Source organism: Pogonomyrmex barbatus, unplaced genomic scaffold, assembly GCF_055798465.1.
Source record: "Pogonomyrmex barbatus isolate J1 unplaced genomic scaffold, ASM5579846v1 scaffold5, whole genome shotgun sequence".
NCBI classification, from domain to species: Eukaryota; Metazoa; Arthropoda; class Insecta; order Hymenoptera; family Formicidae; genus Pogonomyrmex; species Pogonomyrmex barbatus.
The window spans coordinates 11,750,554-11,770,608 of NW_028297149.1; the positions used below are offsets into that span (position 1 = coordinate 11,750,554).

The following is a 20,055-nucleotide window of genomic DNA, read 5'->3' on the forward strand; positions in this document are numbered from 1 at the left end:
TGCAACAAGAATTTTTCCGATATTTTATTCTCTTATTATATTAACGTCTCATCTCATCTCATATATTATCATTTGTTTTTTAAAGAAATCTATGGAGAATATTTATATATACTTGTTTTAAATATGTCTTTAATATTAAACTTGTCTTTAATATTAAAAGTTAAAGTATAATATATTAATGTCCTCCGAGAGAAAAATGCGATTTTTATCGCAATTGAAAATATTAAATGATTAATATTAAAGTGGTATAACACAAGAAAATACTTTTCACTTTTCTCTACTTTTCCTCAATGAGAAATTTGAATAGCAATAAATAGATCAATATACGTCTCTAAGTTACATTCTTCGGTATTACATAGGCGCAACATTCTCATAGATAATGGGAGTTGATTGACTTACACAACGGAGAATACACAGATTATTCTATAATCCATACTGCGTAATGCGTATTGCGGATTAATACCATGTGTGATGACTTAATTGATTCGAGTCAAATCCGATCATGACATAGTATTATATATCTATCAAGTAACCAACAGTTTCCAATATAATCTTCAACATAAACACGTAATAATCATAAAATATTAGCATAACCAAAGAAGTAAATATTCAAAAATAATTACTATATTCTTATATCACATTCTTATTCACATATCAACTAGGAAAATAATAGACAATATTGATAAAAATGTCAGTTTATTTCTCCGATTTCTTAAATCTTATTATTTGATAAGAATGATTCAAGATAATTCAATATTAGCCGGTGATAATAAAATTTTGAAGAATACATGTTATTCTCCATGTTTGCTCCACTGAGAATCACTGTCGGAACTGTGCACTCGATAAGGAGGAAATTCAAACAGCGAGGAATTTGAAAAGTGCGATTCTCTCCGTGCGTCGAGGATGCATTTTAGGAGGCATCGAAATAGGTTTAATGACGAAGCTCAAGGACAAGTAACAAACTCTACGGGCCACAAAGTGGGCGTATTGTCCTACTGTGATACACGATTCACGTACCACTACTCTTTCTTTAAGCTCATTGTCGAGAGCCCCCATACAATAAGTCAAGCCGACGAATCGCGAGAGTAAAGCCAATCATCAAGCCTACGTCGCTCATTTAAGCGAGGATTCCACGCTAATAATCCTTTAATGAGGACAAGATGTTGTACGATGGGAACAAATATATTCCTCACGTTCTTAGGAGCGCGATTTTTTTCAAAAAGCAAATTAAATATCTTCGATGATTTCAAAACGTGTGATCTTTAAGCAAACTGCAAATTTAGCAGAAAAATATAAATTGCACATAATGAAAATAAAGAAAAATTGTGTTAAAATCTTGCTAAAGTAAGAGAAAATTTTAATCAATATTAGAAAGATATATATATATACCAAATTGATGCGTATAAATGCTATCGCATATAATCAAAATGAATTATATTAATTTTGGGAAAATGTTGGATGTCATTTTCAAATTCAATTTATCAAAAGCAACCGTATAATAAGGATCAAAGTAACCATAATGTAATATTTTGGCATCGCGTCTGTTCGATATGAAACAGATGGAACGACCGGTGAGCTGCAGTCATGGCGTTAATTGCTGATCAAAGGGTCAGATTATGCAACGAATGTGCTTCATCTGCGCTCTCTGACCGATGCATCTCTCTAACTATGGTCGATCCAATCTTCGACCGATTTCACGTTACGCCGAACAAAGTACTCGTCACATGGTCAAAACGATATTTCAGCATTATCAAAGCATCAAAACAAAGTTGTGCAATCTCTTCTATGGCTTTCTAGCTTGTTCGCAGAGTCCCCGAAAAAATACAAAAATCATTGTTAAAATTATCATTCTTAAGTATCTACTTTTCAGAGCAATCCAGATTGGAATTCTGAGATAATATTTTTATATCAATCAACTATTCACTTATTGAGTTATCTTCCGTTTCTTTCTGTAATTAGGATAATTTTCATAAAAATTTGATTCTTGTCATTCGTTAATACGTTCAGAAGAAGTGAATACATACATGGTATCTTCATTATTATATGAATGTGAATTCATTTTCCTTTATGAGAATGAAGAAAGGAATTTCTCCAAGAGTATTCTAATTCAATTTCCGGGGAAAATTCGTAGCATCATTGAGTAATCGCGATTAACAATTATTTCGTCTGACGGTCTGACGCACAAGTCTGGTCGTATCGATATAACGGCACATAACGGTGCAACTTGAATATTTGACATTTGAAACTACCGTGCCTGTCATGAGCAGAAGCTCGTGGCACCGAAGGCAGAACTTCATGCTTGTTTTAACTTGATTCGTCAATCGCACGAGCTTGACGAGTCCTTGAGTTCGTGATCCCGTCCCCCCCCCTCTCTCTCTCTCTCTCTCTCTCTCTCTCTCTCCAGAGATTGAAAATGACAGAGGATCAGTTAGGCCTCTGTTATCTTTAACATTTACATGCCACAGTAGCTCGATTATAAATTCGTAGGATTTATCATTTTCAATAAGTACACTCGCATTCGCTCAAGCATATTGTAAAGGAATAAACGTAATTATTATATGTTGCATTCCTGTGGAAATCTTCTTGTTAATATCAATTTGGTCTAACTAATCGGTACGTAAGTTTATAATATCAACAATATTAGTTCGGTAAATTATTCCAAGTGGCAAAAGTTTAAAATTTAAAGAGAGAGAAAAGGCATTGGTATAGGGAATGTGAATGTGAAAGCGCGGTTGAGCTGTCGCCATCGATGGCGCTGGTAGCAAAGCGACGGTACCAAAATGGTCGTGTCGGCATCGGTTCTTGCAGCGCAATAACGGGCGCTCTCTCAGCGAGAACGTCCGTATTTCGTACTCCAGGACTTTTCCTCTCCGGCCATTTATACCCGGCGTCGAGACTCGCGTCGCGTCTCGCGTCGAGGTAAACCAGAAACCGAAGCGAGGGAAATTCAGAGGTGTGACGAGGGCCGTCCCTACCTCGAGCGCCATTATTGCGAGTACCGGCTTGTGTACCGCGGGATGGTGTTGGTAGATCGGCTGTATGCGGGACGGGAAATCTAGAGGAGCTGAAGATATGGCCGTGACCGCGCGGAATGCCTGGAATGTAGCCCGTCACGCTGCACCGGCGCAAAGCCACGGCGCGATCCATCGCCCTTTCGGTCCCCCCTTCCCATTCGATTCCGGTGTCCCTCGTCTTTTTGCCGAAGCCTCTGACGCAAACAGCGAATCAAGCTGAACTCCAATGAACTGGAGTATCTCTCCAAAATCATACTTTTTCTTCTTTTTTTTTTTTTTTTTTTTCAAATCTGCGTAACGTTCCATCGACGTGCGACATTTGGTCTACAAGTCAATCTCTCTTTTTGGCACGCGACCTCATCTTAAGAATTTCCATTGGCGAACGGAAATCTTGCATTTGCGACTTCACAGAAAGCATAAAGAATGTCGAGATTCGCGATGATTTACGCGATAGCGGCAGTACTACGATCATCGCCGATCGATTAAGTGAGTCCAAATGTAAATGCGGTGAAGAGGGTCAGTGCCTGCTCGAGTCAACGTCCAGGATAGGGCAGAGCGGAGAGGAAGAAAGAAGAGTCGCCGTGATGATTTCATCGCGCTTAAATTCCACCTCGGGGCGGAAATCTCAGGGCCGTATTTTCGATTCTCGGCCACGGGGGAAGAGCGGGAGGTCGAAGCCAAGGAATCCAGCTACGATCCCACGTCCAGGCCCTCAGCGACGATAAATTTTCCTCTATGACACGATCCTTTGGTCTGTCGTGAGCACTGCCGAAACGTTTTTCTTCACGTGAAACATGACGTTTATAGCGGGAGCGTGTTCTTTCCCGCGATAAATTAGTCCTCAAATTTTCCCACGTTGTAGAACACCGCGCGCTGAATCACGCTACTTCATTGATGATATCTTCCGTTTTGCGTCTTGACGCTTGGTGCTCATGCATGCATACGCGTCCAATGAGAATAGCAGAGTTAATGAAAGGAGTTAAATAGAGTTACTGAATGCATGAATCTTATCGTGTATCACACTTTAAATGCAACGACTGAATAACCTGTTTGCGTCATTAGTAGCGAATATGCAAATTCGTCCCTTTCAAAAAGATAAAAAAGAAATTATTTAATTGACTAATAACGTAGATCTACATCTCAATTTTAAATACCTCAAACTCATTCTTTCCGAGCAAATATAAAAACAGAGGAGTATCGCTCACTCTTTTTACTTTAAAAAAAAAAAAATTCTATATACATTTTGTTACATGGGCAGCAGTGAAAGAACTCATTGCGTAAGTAAATGGCGATTCATATGCGCCTAGCGAAGCGGCGGAAGAGAGCGTTCGGATATGACTTATCGGGTTACGGAGCAGTCGTGCGTCCGATCCGCAATTATAGCTCGAGTCATCGTCTTGCCCCGCGTGCAAACGTAATTGAAATATCTCGTACCTAGTGGGATCATTCGACCTGACCTCAAACCGCAAACCATGAAATTATTCGAGCGAGCGTTTACCGCGCGTTTTAATCTAAAAGCTCGCCCGCCTGTTGTCCTGCAGCATCCGAGCGCGTATCATTAAAACGCATTACTCCCCCTGCATTATGAGTTCTTTCGACTTTGCCTTTCGACATACCGAAATGACGCGATCTGAGCGTTATGCCTCCGCCGAGACAATCGGCTTCCGCAACGTGGCAACGCGCGGCGCGAGAGCCCGCGCAAATCAATATAACATCATTGGAAAATACAGCGCGATGTGCGCGTTCGGCTTTGCAATCGTATCTCTCGTTTTTTTTTTTTTTTTTGCATGTTCATCACTCGTACGCGGCCGGGGATTTCGTCGAAAGACCGTATTTCCCACTTTAGAACGAAAACCGAGTCGAGATCGACAAGAATTTCCGCGCCGCTTGCAACAATGTCACATCGTAACAATGTCACATGAGGATGCATAATAATGCATAAAGCAGGCGCTCTATACACGGGCGAAGTATGCGAGCTAAGAATCCGAGATGTAGGTACCCTCAACGACGCGATACGATTGAATATCCTTCCCGACGAGCTACGGTTTCGCCCGTGAGCCGCACACGGTGCTCACGGTGAAAGGAAAAGTTAGACGGACGAGACGTTAATCGCTACTCTCGTCCGTCTCTGCGCGCGTACAATACTTCTCTTTAGACCCTTAGCCTCTCGTCGGTCGACCGGTGTGCATTAATACGCATCGCGTCGTGGCTTTCAACGGTGAGCTTTCGGGAAGAAGGGAGGGATAGCGTCCCTTCGCACCCACGCCGACCTTTTCCCCATTTCTGGCTGTACGTCTGCGTGACCGCTCGTAATGCACGCGCGCACGTGCACACTCGTGCACGATCCATGCATCTGCATCTGGATCTCGCGCACAAACGTACGGACGCCATGCAGCCAGGGAGCTTTCTAAACGCGCACATACGAGTGAGACCGAGTCTCGGAGCTTGCGGCTCCCCGCGAGTGCTTATTACACATTCAGTCGCCGCTTTTGCGCTGCGGCAACGCGCCGTCTGCTCTTCAAGCGGACCGCACGTTTCTCCTCGGCCACTGGCGGAAATCCGGAAAAATCTAATTGGCTTGACATACAACGAAAATTATTTCTATATACAACATAAATTTCCTTGGATCTGAATTAAAGTTTACATATATAATGTCGCTCTTACACTGAGAAAAAAATGCTATTGAATCAACAGCATTAGTCTAATTGGAAATAATTTTCTTAATTCAATGACTTAATTATTAATGAAACGAAGATCTTGATTATTAAAACAAGAGTATGATATACTGTTTCATTAATAATTGTCATTGAATTAACAAAATTATTTCCAATTAGACTATTGATTCAACAGCTTTTTTTTCTCAGTGTATATACAATATACTTTTCTCTTTTACTTTCTGAGAGTTATTCAATTAATTAAAGTATCTTAAACAATTCCTAGGATAATTTTTTCTAAAAAAAATCAATTACTTAGGCTAATTTCTTGTGCAAGGCATGAAGACAAATTCATATAAACATGCATAATTAAGCTAAAAGCAATGAATCTCAAGCGGATTACGACAGTAATGTTATGAAAGAGATAGCAAAATGCTATGTTTACAACATAAAATTTGTGTCAGAATTTGAATTTTCCCGTTTCTGCTCGTAGGCAGAAGAATTGAATACCATCGTTGGCAATGCTTTCCGCATGGCGTACGTGGCGCAGCTTCAGCGCCAACCGATCCTCCAGGATGTAATCTCATCGCGATCGACGCCATCTTATTACAAGGACAAGCAGGAGCATCGAACGTCGTGGGTATGTTTTTAATATATAACAGATGTAATTGACTTGAATGAATGAACGAAAAAAATATATGACTTTGTGCGAAACATAAAAGAATTGTTACCGGCGGACCATTTCCTAACAGAAAGAGCACAATGTGTATAGTTTAAGGTGCTAACGAAATCGTTTATTTTTGTCGCTGTCATCCAGCCAGCTAATTAAGTAAAACTTTACAAGCTGGTTAGATATCGTACCATCTGCTAGTTTTCTCACAAATACACCGTAGATTGCAATTAACTAGTTTTAGCAATTAGCGGACAGTTCTGAGATCTTCTTAAAGATTACGCTTGCCGAGTTGTATCGTAGCAATTTATTTTAGTAAAAGTAAATACAGGCATAGAAAGTGAAATACAGAGAACGTTTCAATTATTCAGAAACGTGCAGACAACATTACAATGTAATTACCGCGATCATTATAACTTCGTTATAACTTCGTTTGAAAGGCCTCCCGGCAAAATGGATCGAAATCACTCAGACTATTTATTCGAGTCGTGCGACTAAATAATTTTTTCCGCGATCTACGCGAGCACGATACTCCGGAGGTATTAGAGTAGATGCTGGCACGCTAGCAGATGGATATATACACACGTACGACGGAAAGGAAGTGGCTGGAGCAACTCGCGGAAGAGCCTCTTAAATATCCAAGACGCGCGAGACGAAAGGGACAACGACGACGACGACGACGACCATGTCCTCTCCCGACGTGGTCTCACGGGAGCCACCGACTCCAGTAGGTGTCCCGTTTACGAGCCGTGTTAATTATAAATTCGACCCGAGTCTCTCGCTTACCGCCTCGCGTCGCGTCGCCTCGTGTCGCCTCGTGTTTCCAAGTAAACGGTCAGTCCGCCGCGGTCCGCCCGATGGTCCTCGCCGCAAAATCACCTTCGAACTGCTCATCCGATTCTCAGCCGATCAAATATTCATCCGGGAGAATCTCGAAGAGATCGGATGGCGACCGAAACTGTTCCAGCGGTTTTGCTTAATCGACCATTTGCGCTCGAGACGATGATCGCGCGTCGGAGGAGATAACTCTTTTAAGTACACGCTATCGCAAAGAGGGATATAATTTTGGCAATGACCGCTTTGTGTTTCGTTTGCAGAACAAATCGCTGCCCCCCGGAGACGACGCGATAGCCGCGGGCGCTTGCAGGAGTCCGTCGTCGAACTCGTGGCTGAAAAGTCGGACGTCGCCCACCTCCAGGCCTGGAAGGGGTTCGTCCGCAACGGATATGAACGTGCAGCTCGGCAGCGCCGGCTCGCCCACGCTGCGACTCGCCAGCGTAAAGGTGATTTCATACAAGTGTAATAAATCCGCCGTGAACACGGCCGGCTTAGTGCACATGTACATATCGCACCCGATGATATATTACGCGAAAGTGAACTACTAGTCCGTCCAGAATTTAGAATGAGTCAACAAAGCTACGCGATGCGTCTCGTCTCTGATGTCACGTCAAGTTTTGATTCGTATTTTTCTCGTTTTCCGCGGATCGAATATTTATTTCGGGTGCGAGTGCGATTGCCCCGTATTTGAACGACAAATCCAAATGATTCCAGGCTCCGAACACGATCCCGGGTCTGCGACCGTCGTTCACGAATGTTCTCGGTCCCATAACGAACGCGGACGAGCCGAAGAGCATATCGCAGCAGAGCACGCCGAGCAGCGATGAGAGCAACTCACCGACAGAGTTAAACTCGTACAAGAGGCTAACGGACAAGCCGCCGCTGATAAAGCGGCTGGCGATGGGTTTGACAGGTGGACGCGACGTTCTTGGGCTGAACGGTGAGGATGACAGCTGCCCGCTCGTCAGCGGTAGCAGCACCCCGGTCAGCCCATCGAACAGGCCCCATTCCGGGGGCTACATAAACGAGGCGATCATCGACTCGGAGGGTACGAGGCCGTCATACAACAAGATCCCGCCGTCCGAGAGTCTCGACAACACCATCAACGCGTCCATCACCAACGCGAAGAATTTCAATATCGAGAACAACAGGTAAGCCGATTCTTCTCGTCTCCTCTCTGCGTCTCTTCTCTTCCTCCTTCCCTCGCGCTCGCCTTTCCGGAAGTAGCGGAGAGATCGGTACGAATCGTGAACGAACGAGATAGCTCCTTCATTTTCAGGATAGGGCACAATTGCCCGGACTCGGGCACGGAGGCGGAATTCAAGTCGAAAAGAAGATCGCAAATTAGCACGTCGAGCAGCTCGGTACCCGCTGACGGAAGCACTCATGGCTCCACGCCAACCCCGCCGCCTTTACCCGAGAGAACAGACAGCCTGAATAATCGAAGCGAGGAGGCTGAGCTACGCAAAGCGCCCTGGTTTCAGGCTGGAATACCCAGGTTGGTCTCCGCGACATTACTACACGACGAAATAATACACACACACACACACACACACACACACACACACACACACACACACACACACACACACATCCATTCCTCCTTCCTTCTTGACGCTCCGAAATAGCACGTCGCTTCTGGCTAATTTTAAATATTCTTCGGGTGATCCAGTTCACAATCCAGTCTCGATGGTTGTTTTTTTATATATCGGGATACGCAAATCCGATCGTTTTTTCTTTTTCGTTTCGTCTCTCAAGAAAAGACGTCCATTTATCATTAATGACACCACTGTGATTTCAGAGAGATAACGCTCGAGGTATTGAGTCAAGAGCCGGAAGGAGCTTTCATGGTGCGAGAGAGTACCAGCAAACCCGGATGTTACGCCCTCTCCCTCCGTGTGCCCCGCGAATTCCAGCCGAGCGGGATAGCCCATTATCTCATAATGCGTACAAACAAAGGTTACAAAATCAAAGTAAGTCTCCCTTTCATTCTTTGGCTACTCTTTACTGTATCGAGCATCAAAGTAGTCGTAAACCGAGTACGCGAAAGTCAAAGCGAATCTCCCGTCGGCCAGACGGCATCCGTTTTTCCGCCAAGAGACTAAAAGCAAAAACTAAAATCCGCATGGATCGTAACCTGCTTGATGTTTCTCTTCAAGAATGATAGCTGTTTGTTTTAACAACGCGATATGTCCGATGTCCCTAGATAGACAAATTTATCGAAAACAGATTTTGCAAAACATCTGCTATAAATTTTATAGCCACAAAAAAATTTTATAGATCAACAAAAATATCACCAACATGTGTGAAATATGAAATATGACAGATTAACTGCAGAACCGAGAGCTACATTTTATAATTCTTTAAATAATACATTTCGTTGAAATAATTACATAATTCTGTTCAATTTTTGCTAGTAATCCGTTATTATTGTGTAATTTTTTATTATGTAATTTTTTATATGTCGATGAAATCTGCTATGAATACGAATTTAACGCGTATGTAGCAGATATCAATTTGCTTATGTAGAATTTGTCAACAAATTGCTAGCGTCTCACTAATATTTTGCTTATCGAATCTTTGCATTCATACGAAAATAGAGGATACTCGATACAAGATACTTTTACAAGGATAAAATTCTTTTTAAGGCTCGAAATAATACTCTCAGTAGAAAATCCTTTATACATGTGTGTGTGTGTGTGTGTGTGTGTGTATACACACACACACACACACACACATATACGCAGTTAATATTGAAATAAGCTACACGGGATGCTAATACGCGAAGGGCTGAAGCTTTTAGTAGCCCGAACATTATACTCGGGATACCACGTTGGTGCAAAGCTACCCGAGCATTTAGCCATTCGGATACGTGTATTTAAATGGTCGAACTTCCCCCTCATAGGAGGATAGATTAAATGAGTCCGTAGACTTTGATAATCTCCAAAACCAGTATAAATGAGTTTTGTTGGATATGCCGCGGATGCCGTAGGGAAATCAAAACTCCGCTTTCTCGCACTCACCCTCTCTCTTTCTCTGTTTCTCCCTACAACAATACGAAATTGCATCGTTCTGTAACAAGCACTGCGCCCAGATTCGAGTGAATACCGCGTGCGATAACCCTGATACGCGAAGCTCCTGTCAGCATACACGTGTGTATGATACATTTAATATCATCTCGTTAATGTGGCCATGTGTGTTTCGCTGCATGACTGGAAAACGCGAAGAAAGATCTCCGGCCGACTAATATCGCATTTCATTGTCCTGGCAACGCGTTACAACAATGCATTGTAACATAATCATGTATATATAATATTGAATAATACAACGTACGCATAACAACGGAAACAATAAACTTACATTATTATCGCACATATTTCATATCAAGCGAGTTTTTCGATTTGGAATAAAATTTTGAGCTCCGTCGAAATATTTTATTGGACCGTAAATAAATTATTTCAAGCTTTATCGACATTGTCAGATATTTTCATTAAAATATATCTTTACAAACTTATGTTTGAAAATATTATATTTGATCGCCGTTGCAAAATATATGGCGCTTAAAAATTTTGTTTTTATTTTTGTAAACTGAATAAAAACCGTGACATTTTAACAACGTTCGCAATTCTAAGAGAAAAAAAACCTATTACGAGCAGACAGAACCGGGAACATTTTTTGAAAAATATTAAATTTAACATACAAACGGAATTAAAATTCCATGATAAGATAGGATCTTCGACATCTAATAATCTTTTTACTTCTGAATTTATGTAAATTCAAAAGCAATTGCTTTTATCGCCAACCGCATGCTATTATTTTTAACGGGGGGTTTTGACACGTAACAGTCCAAAGCCAGAAGTACAGAAATACATTTTCCCTTTAATAAATCAGTAATCAAATTAATTAATTAATTTTATGCCGATTAAGTTAGATTTAAAATTAATTAATATCGATACCGATAATATTATGAACGAGAGGAAACGTCAAAATCAATAATGTTTCAGGGCTTCACAAAAGAGTTCACGACGCTCACCGCGCTAATCACTCATCATTCGGTCATGCCGGAATTATTGCCATGCCCGTTGTCGCTGAGCCGATATAATCCGAGCTTCGTCAAGACTGACTCCAGCAAGGATTTCGCAGATATCGATTCGGATTCCGATTACAATACCCTGGCGGATTTTCGCAAAATGATGGCCGATCTGAATGTCTAGAAATCTAATGTCTAGAGATCGTCGAATCTAGTTGGGAAACGAGGACGCTTTTCTACGAATTCGCGGTTCGTCGATTCACGTGAAGCCAATTGGAAAGTAATGCAAGACACCGGATATACCTGGATCACAATGCCATCGTGGAAAGCCGACGTTATTTGCGATCGTCGTTCATGAGGAGATCTCGCCTGGAGTGATTGACACGATTAGTACATACTCTGGACGACGCTTAGAATTAAACAGATCTATGTTCCGGAAAGACTCGCACAGCCATCAGTGATATATACTCATAAGTCATTAATAAATGGTAAGAAACGTAGCGTAGATAATTTAATAACTGCTAGCGTTGTACGGACGTGACTGGAATAGAATGATGTCGATCGATCTTTTATATTACAGCACGCCTAGCGAAATGTTAGTTAACGTTAAGCTTGCTATAAAACGGGCGAAGCGAAACAATTGACGCCCTATCGGATCTTCAATCGGAATAAATTATTTTCGCAAAACGGAATATATATATATATATATATATATATATATATATTTAAGCGCACGTTATCATATTTTTGCGAGATTTTTTGTATTAAGCTTTCAAAATGAATCAGGCTTTATTATGGTTTGGATCGCTCTCGATAGTTGCAACGATACCAAACGTTTCGTATACATATAATATATTCTTGTTGTGAAATGCGTAATAATTGAATAATTAAGAAAATAAACGGAACGGATCGAGTCATCGCGGAAAAATAATTTTACATTTAAGCGATGTCAAATTAAAATATCACGTCAAAAAAGCGTAAAAAAGATATACGATTCAGAAGAAAATGTCGAAAGAAATATAAAAAATATATTTCTCCAGAAGAAAAATAACTTCTTTTTAGGAAATGTTATATTAAGATATTCTCATCTTTAGTTCCTCGATTACAGCTTCACGGCGACCGAAAGTAATCTAATAATTTTTATTCAATTGAAGCGATCATAATATTTTTAATATTTTTTTATAAGTTGAGCAACGTGTTACCATCATCATACATTATGTATATCATATTGATCTTTGATAAAAATGAGAAGGCTGTCTAATAGGCAAATGCAACCGCCTCCTCCGCTTTATAACTTTATAGTTAATCAAAAATCCTTGATAAAATATGAAAGTACTAAAACGCGTCGCATATTCTGTACCTCGAAACGAAAAAAAAAAAAGATTTAGCTATGTGAGTTGAATCGCTTAAAAAACGTTTGGACCTGGGAGCAAAATCAGAACATAATAGATTCATTAAGGAATCTGCATGTCAGAATTAGGTTGCTTTGTTATCATTTAATCGTATTCCCGATAGTATATTGCAATCCGATGATATATCGGAGACCAAAACTAAAACAACGTTCACCAAAATTGTATTAAAAAATAAAACAATTTATTTCCGTTTACTATTGAAAACAGAATAAACAATATGTATATTGCAACAATATATGTATGTATTTTAATATATTTTATACCATTTGAAATATATGTCATATGTTTCAACTAGTATTTTGTAAAAAATATATCAAAATATACATCACAATCATACATCAAAATTGTTTATTTCGTTTTCAATATTAAACGAGAATAAAATAAACAAGAAAAAGAAAAATTTTCTGATTTACTTCTCTTTCACAATGAATAAAGTAAAAAATTATTGAAAGATATTTTGTTAATGTAATGAAATCAAGATGCATTTTTAATGAAAGTAAACTTATAAAATGAGATAATATATGTAAAAGCGAATAAAATATTTTTCTTTTTTGTCACCTGATTGCAATATTAATGTACATGTGTTTATATGTATATATGTTATCATTATTCTCAACGTTCATATTTCCATACGTATATTTAATTATTAAACGTGAGAAAGGATTAATAAACAACATGGAATCTTGAAAATTACGTTACGCGTTACGCCTAAGAGAACATAGAAATTCCTCTATATTTCGACTTGGCGAATTACTGCAATAGGCGATAATTTAGTTTCTCAGCTATCCTAGTCTTGTACAGAAATTTTGCATAGTTACAATGATGAAAATGATGCGATTATGCGTAAATAATTATCGTATTTAAATGATTCTCAGCGGTGACCGGACTTTAAATTAGATGACACTTTTTGTAGATGTCGAAACTTTTCCATAACTGAATATATCAATTTCTTGACTACAAACTACTAATTATACATCAAAGTTTATAACTGCCAGTATTCTTATATTTCTTATCAAAGTCATTCATAACAGAAAAATATTTCATGGAAGCAAGGATTTTAATGAAGTAGAAATATACAAAAATGTAAAGACGAGATGTCGTGTACATTTTTGTAGTTAAATAATAAATACACTAAATTCATAATTTGATTTTAATCCTTGAGCAATTGAAATATATGAAAATATAAACCAATATATTTTGACAAGGTTCATATTCAGATTCATATCTGCTAACGCATTGTGCTGGGAGAAAGTAGAATGATGCATATGATGCATTGAAATCGTATATATGATATGTATAATAGATTTGTGCGAATATAAATCGCTGAATCTTTCTGCTATTACAATGTGTTCCTGTAACGCTTTAATGATAACATGGAATTGTTAAGTTATTACAATAACAAAAGGAAACTTTCTTAAAAATATTGTATCTGTAAAATTTCATCGCATTCACCAAATCATTTTTTAAGCTCATGTCTCCACAATTGCATAAAAAAAGTAATGTGTCTTATATCGTTAATCTTACGCACGCAATGTACGCATGCGTGATTCGATGAATCGTGCAAGTTTAAAATAGTCCTTTTGGAATATAAAGTTAAAATAACGAAAAAACTGAAGGAAAAAGTATTTGTATTACGAAAACAATTAATACGTGCTAAGAACGGAGCATAATTAACTGTTGTAATGTACGCTACACATGACATTAATCACTGCTTGAGGTTTGTAATGTTTTATGAATTTATTATCGCGATGCGTTGTATAATGTCAAGAGAAATTATTTATTACAAAATAAATATAATACAAAGTATACATATATTTCTTACAGTTACATAGTATTCTAAAACATTTACAATTAACAAAAATCAATGGCTTATTGAAATAACCGAATAAAAATCGAAATATGTTCAATCGTATCAGATAAAGAGATACGAGAATATGTCACTTCAACTATCTTCAGCCACGACGTTCTTTTCCCTTTCTGACGTAAACGGTACGGTTCCTTTCTTGGAATGATAACGTCTATTAGCTTCCCTGTTAGAGATAAAACATTTTAAAACATCGTTCAAAAATACGAGTGTGTAGCAAAATATGAATATTGCGATTTATCTACACTTACTTGCGTTTACTTTTCTCACGAATTGTTCGTAATTCAGCTCGTGCATTGTATATATGTTTCGGTACTTGTCTATGACGCGCGATTCGCCGAATTTCTGGATGTGCCGCGTACTTCTCTTTCAAAGTATGGTTGACTTGCAGTGCATTTCTTTCTCTGGGTTTCAGCTGTTAAAAAGAATAGAGTAAGGATATAGTTACATAATTAGTTTATGCTGCGTGTGAATTTATGAAAATTGTGATATTTATTTATGATCTTTTATACTTACAACGCCAAGTTTTTCCGATGCTTTAGACTTCCATATACGTAGATTCATTTCATCACTACCGCTAATTACATATTTATTATCAAGTGACCATCCTACACAGGTAAGTCTGTGCATGCGTCTTGTGTGGTACACTTCTCGCGAGTGGCCTTTGTTCGCTTCGAAAATACGTATTGATTTATCATAACTACCTGAAACAAATTCTCTTCCTGTCGGTGAGTAATCCACATCTATCACTGCTTCCACGTGATCCATATGTACGTTAACTGGCGTTTTCAGCTTACGAATATCATAAGTATATAAACTGAAATAAATATATTTAGAACATATGGAAAAATTGTATAAAGCTAGAGGTCATTTTTATTATATCTCACTTGTAATCTTCATTTGCACATGTAAAAACGAAAGCTTCCATAGGATTCCAAGAAAGCTTGTTGCTTCGTAATTTCATTACTATTCTTCTTAAAGGTCCTGTCTCTCTAGTATCATATAAAATTATGCTACGATCACTAGCACAAGAAGCTGAAAATTAAAATTAAGATAAAATAGTATAAGATCAAACAATAAATATTTTTGAGACATTTAATATCTTATGTATCAAAATAAGATATAAAATATTTTTAATTTAATAGTTTTCAAGTACAACTTCAGAATAATCTTTTGTAAAGAAAAACTACATCAATTAGTATATCTAAAATATGGCGCTTCATTAAAAAAAAAACACAATTGCATTTTCAAATAGCACCCATATAAAATGCATGAAAATAATATCAAACATTTAAAATCATTTAATTTTATCTTACAATATATTTCTCTATCTTCAATTGTTTTAAAGACTACTCAATTATACGACATTATATGATATACGATATTATTAAACGTCATACCTAAAAGATCTGTCTGTACAGGATTAAATTTTACATCAAGTAAACTATCTACACCCCACTTGAATGTACGAAGTGGTTCATTACGAGTTTCCTGCCACATATGACAGAGTCCTTCTCCACACGTAACAAATATTGGTTTGGTCCGATGATGAGTTATACTAGTTAATACCATCTGTAAATAAAAAGAGAAATTACTTAGAATTTCTAGATATTTTTATATTTATTAAAACTAAAAAACTATATACAAGAGCTACATACTTTGCTAACAATAGTATTTATGGGCTCCTCCTCATCATCAGAGATAGCATCCCAGGTCTTAATTGTCTTGTCATCACCAATAGTGATAAAATGTTTTCCATCCAATGCATACACAATACCGCGAACTATGCCGTTGTGAGCCAGAAAAGCGCGTGTGCAGGTTCCCTGGCTCAGACTCCATATTCTCACCTCGCCATCATAAGCACCGCTCAAAAGAGTAGATAGCTGAGATGGATGTTTACATATGCAGGACACTGCATCTTTGTGGCCTTCCAGACTACCCAAAAACGGTTTTGCAAATACCTTCTCTAGTTTAACGGCATTTAACGCTTTCGTATATTCCCTTGCCGCTTGAAAGGGATGTAAGACGGGGTCAAAATTCCGAGGGACTGCAAATAGCAAAACAGTATCCGATCAGTTGTATTTCACGCGATTAGGTTAGAATCACATCGCAATCTATGTGGATTTACTTTTGTGAATATCTCGTTTGGTCTCTCGTAAGTATTCGTCAGGATTTCTACTTAGTACTTTAACCTTCATCCTGAAAACAAATTATTGTGCACACTTTGTCAAAAGATACATAAAAAAAAAATTATTTTTCTGATATATGATCCAATTTCGTTCCACGTGTATCAAGAATAAACTGAAAAATAATACTAGAATATGCGCAAGCGCTAAAATCATAAATTTAGTTCAAATAGCTACTGAACTATAGGAAGTTTTTCGATTGGCTGTCCAAATAGTGTATTTTATGAAACTCTATAATTTTCCTAGTTAACGCCTATCATATGACAATACGTCCGGAATATTTCTTGTCAAAAACTCCCTATAAATAAATAAATATATATATATATATATATATATATATATAATGAAGACAAATGAATATACATCAAAATTTTGCATAATTGCTCTTTAAAAAAAATATGCAATTTGTATATTGTATATTTTTTTTATCTATAATAGGAAAAATTATATACAAAAAATCATATATAAAATCATATCTAAAATTTCGTTAAAAAAATAGATTTTCAAATAGGACTATCACACATCTCTCTTTAAAACTCCTAAACTTTTATCCGAAATGTTTTTTGTATAAGTTTAAGAGATATACAACTGTTTATTAAAATAGAATAATTCTGGAATAATTTCATGTATTTAAATATAAAAATTTTACTATAAAACAATCACTTCTTTTGCTGCAAATTTCGTTATTACATTACAATTGACATATAACAAATAATTTTCGCTATTATCATAAAAAATGCTTTTTTTACACAATCTATATACTATATGTGATTAAACAAATTCATAATTAGAATAAAATTTTATTATATTGTAATGACAAAATTATTTTTACGCTTTAGTCAAGTATAATGTTACAAAGGAATAGAATTTCGTTTCATAAGAAAATAATCTCAATTTGCACGTCTAATAATAGACTCAAGAAACAAATTCATATAAACGATATTTTTAATAATAAATACACTTTTTAGATTTGCATATTTATTCATATAACTGAACATAAAATATTTTGCTTTGATGTTAATTACCCATTAACCATTTTCAAGGAAGATTTTATCGTAATAGATAAAAATCGAGATTATTTTCTCATGGAAAATCATATATTTGATAACCGCTTTTGTAAATTTTTGTGTTACAATATTCTGTACTACACCACTATTGTAATTATTATTGTAAAATTATATGACTATGCAATACAATTTATCATATAATTATATCGCACGTAATTATATAATTATTACTATTAACAAAAAGATATAGAACAACAAATTCATGATGTGGGATAACTGTGTCTGCATTGTAATAAGTGTGGTAAGTGTGAATTGAGTGACTATATATCATCATATATTCCGATATGTGATATATAACTATATCATATTATTATAATGTTCAAACAAAGAACAAGTTAATATATCCAGTAGAATTACCATTATCGACACGTATGTATCTCAACTGTACATACAGTAGTAGCTGGCGACATGTTTAACATGCAATATTATAATAATTCAGAAGCACATTTCGCACAAACAGCATCGCGCTTTGCGCTTGTTACTTCGTTTTTTTTTTTTTATTTTTTTTATCTTTATATATGGAAAATCTGATATACTCGATAAAGTTCAATCTCTTGTGTTTTTGGTATACGAAAATGACTCTTAAAAAAAATTAATTAGTATAAGGGTCATTTTCGCTGGAATTTAATCTTTAGCAAAAGTAATAGCTTGTTATTAATCTCAAATTATAAGATTTATAAGATTTATTTAATAAACTTGATTAACCAATATTATAAATATTTAATAAATTTAGTAATGAAGACTAAATATTCTCTGCCTTTTAGTTTATTAATTAGTTTTAAATATAATACTTATCTAAAAAATTTGTTAAATTAATTTTATTTCACAATATGTAAAATATTAAACATTTCAGATCTTAATAATTAATATAATTATTTAATAACAAAAGTTAAGATTATTTTTATGCATCAGTAATACAAGAATCTGTGCCTCGGCGAAATTAATAATTATTATTGCGAATATATCAAGACATTAGTTCTGATTAATCACAAATTTAATTTTTATATAATCTTAAGTTTCGCTTTTTCTCTAATCTTTATTTTCAATCAACATTTCATATATATCAAGAATAATAAAAAGAAAGAAATCGGCGGTGTAAGATAAGTGCATATACATCGAATGAGTCTCATCAAAGCGACACACTATTTCTTATATATGTGTATATGTAAAAAAATAAATTTGTGTATGTAAAAGAGATTTATTTTCCTAATAAAAGTAAAATTTTTTCCATAAAAACAGATATATGTTAAATTAATGTTTTCTTTATTAATATTTTCTTTGTTAACAAAATATTAATTTTTTAAATTATTCTCTTAAAAAATATAATTATTTCTCATATTTATCTCATTATGAATATTTGTTTAAAAAAAAAAAAAACAATATTAGAGAATCTTTAAAAAAATAATTTTACTTTTTATTGAGAAAAAAATCTCATATTTTTTTTAATATTTGCCCACGCTTTATATATATGTATATATTATAATTATATAATGCACATAAATGGTGAAGAAAACGCACATACAATCTATAATAAAACTTATAAACAATTCATCGTATTTACTATTACATAACGAAGCAAACAAATAAAAATTGCACCAAGTTTTTTTACTTAGATTAGCTATGGAAAATTAATATTTTGCTATAATTTCACATAATTATATATCTTATGATTTAAATCTCGAAAAAATTAACAATATCAATAATAAATCATAAGTCAAATAATAAAAATTTAATTAATAACAGAATAGCGTCGGTTAAATTGTAAATATATCTTTTTTCTTATTGTAGTGTTTCTTTTAAAACAATCAAAATTGCCACAGATATGTAACGCTACATAAAATGATTATATATGTATTGTAAAAAAAGCTCTAAGAAAGCTTGAAACAAGTTTAATTTGAAAAATAATTAGTACACTGATCTTATTTAATAACTCTCTTGAAATATAATATTCGCAAGAAATCCAAAATTAAAATGTAGAATAATTTAATGAGAATTACGCAAAGCGTTTTTGGTTTCATACATTTTTATAAAAAATTTTTTAAGCATAATTTTCAAAAATTTTTAGATATAAAATAGATAAAAAATGAATATTATTTCCAAATTTTAAGACAATATTAATTCATTAATTTCATAATCTTTTTTTTTTTAAAGATAGAAACTTGAATAATAATCAAATTAAGTTAAAATTTAATTAATTGAAAAAGTAATATAGTCAATCTTTATTACTTTTATATAAATAATCTTTCATCATGTGTACTGTACTCCAAAAAAAAAAAAAGTAATTCATCACTCTATATATATATATAATATATATATATATA

The 20,055-nt window shown here is 35.6% G+C and overlaps 2 protein-coding genes across 5 annotated transcripts in view; one reads left to right on the top strand and one right to left on the bottom strand.

Annotated features, from left to right (window-relative positions):
* Positions 1-14,425, top strand: part of LOC105431608 (EGFR adapter protein) — a 63,330-nt gene extending 48,905 nt beyond the window's left edge. For all 4 annotated transcript variants that reach the window (XM_089082155.1, XM_089082156.1, XM_089082157.1 and 1 more), the window contains 6 exons: positions 6,162-6,308; positions 7,436-7,621; positions 7,890-8,326; positions 8,455-8,673; positions 8,977-9,148; positions 11,180-14,425. In XM_089082155.1, the coding sequence (XP_088938281.1) occupies positions 6,162-6,308; positions 7,436-7,621; positions 7,890-8,326; positions 8,455-8,673; positions 8,977-9,148; positions 11,180-11,389 (1,371 nt within the window). In that variant the 3' untranslated portion in view covers positions 11,390-14,425. The remainder of the gene's footprint in view (positions 1-6,161; positions 6,309-7,435; positions 7,622-7,889; positions 8,327-8,454; positions 8,674-8,976; positions 9,149-11,179) is intronic.
* Positions 14,371-16,806, bottom strand: LOC105431564 (DDB1- and CUL4-associated factor 13). The gene is made up of 7 exons (XM_011645819.2): positions 16,610-16,806; positions 16,140-16,528; positions 15,882-16,053; positions 15,369-15,516; positions 14,998-15,298; positions 14,733-14,896; positions 14,371-14,647 (listed from the first exon to the last, which is right to left on the bottom strand). The coding sequence occupies exons 1-7, from the start codon at positions 16,677-16,679 to the stop codon at positions 14,560-14,562; spliced, it is 1,332 nt and encodes a 443-aa protein (XP_011644121.2). The 5' UTR covers positions 16,680-16,806; the 3' UTR covers positions 14,371-14,559.
* Positions 16,807-20,055: the final 3,249 nt, after the last annotated feature.

Coding starts and splice junctions, on each gene's coding strand:
- LOC105431564 (XM_011645819.2), bottom strand. CDS start 16,679: ATGAAGGTTAAAGTACTAAGTAGAAATCCTGACGAATACTTACGAGAG. Junction 16,529..16,609: donor CAAACGAGATATTCACAAAA/GTAAATCCACAT, acceptor TGCTATTTGCAG/TCCCTCGGAATTTTGACCCC. Junction 15,299..15,368: donor TGTGCAAATGAAGATTACAA/GTGAGATATAAT, acceptor TATTTATTTCAG/TTTATATACTTATGATATTC.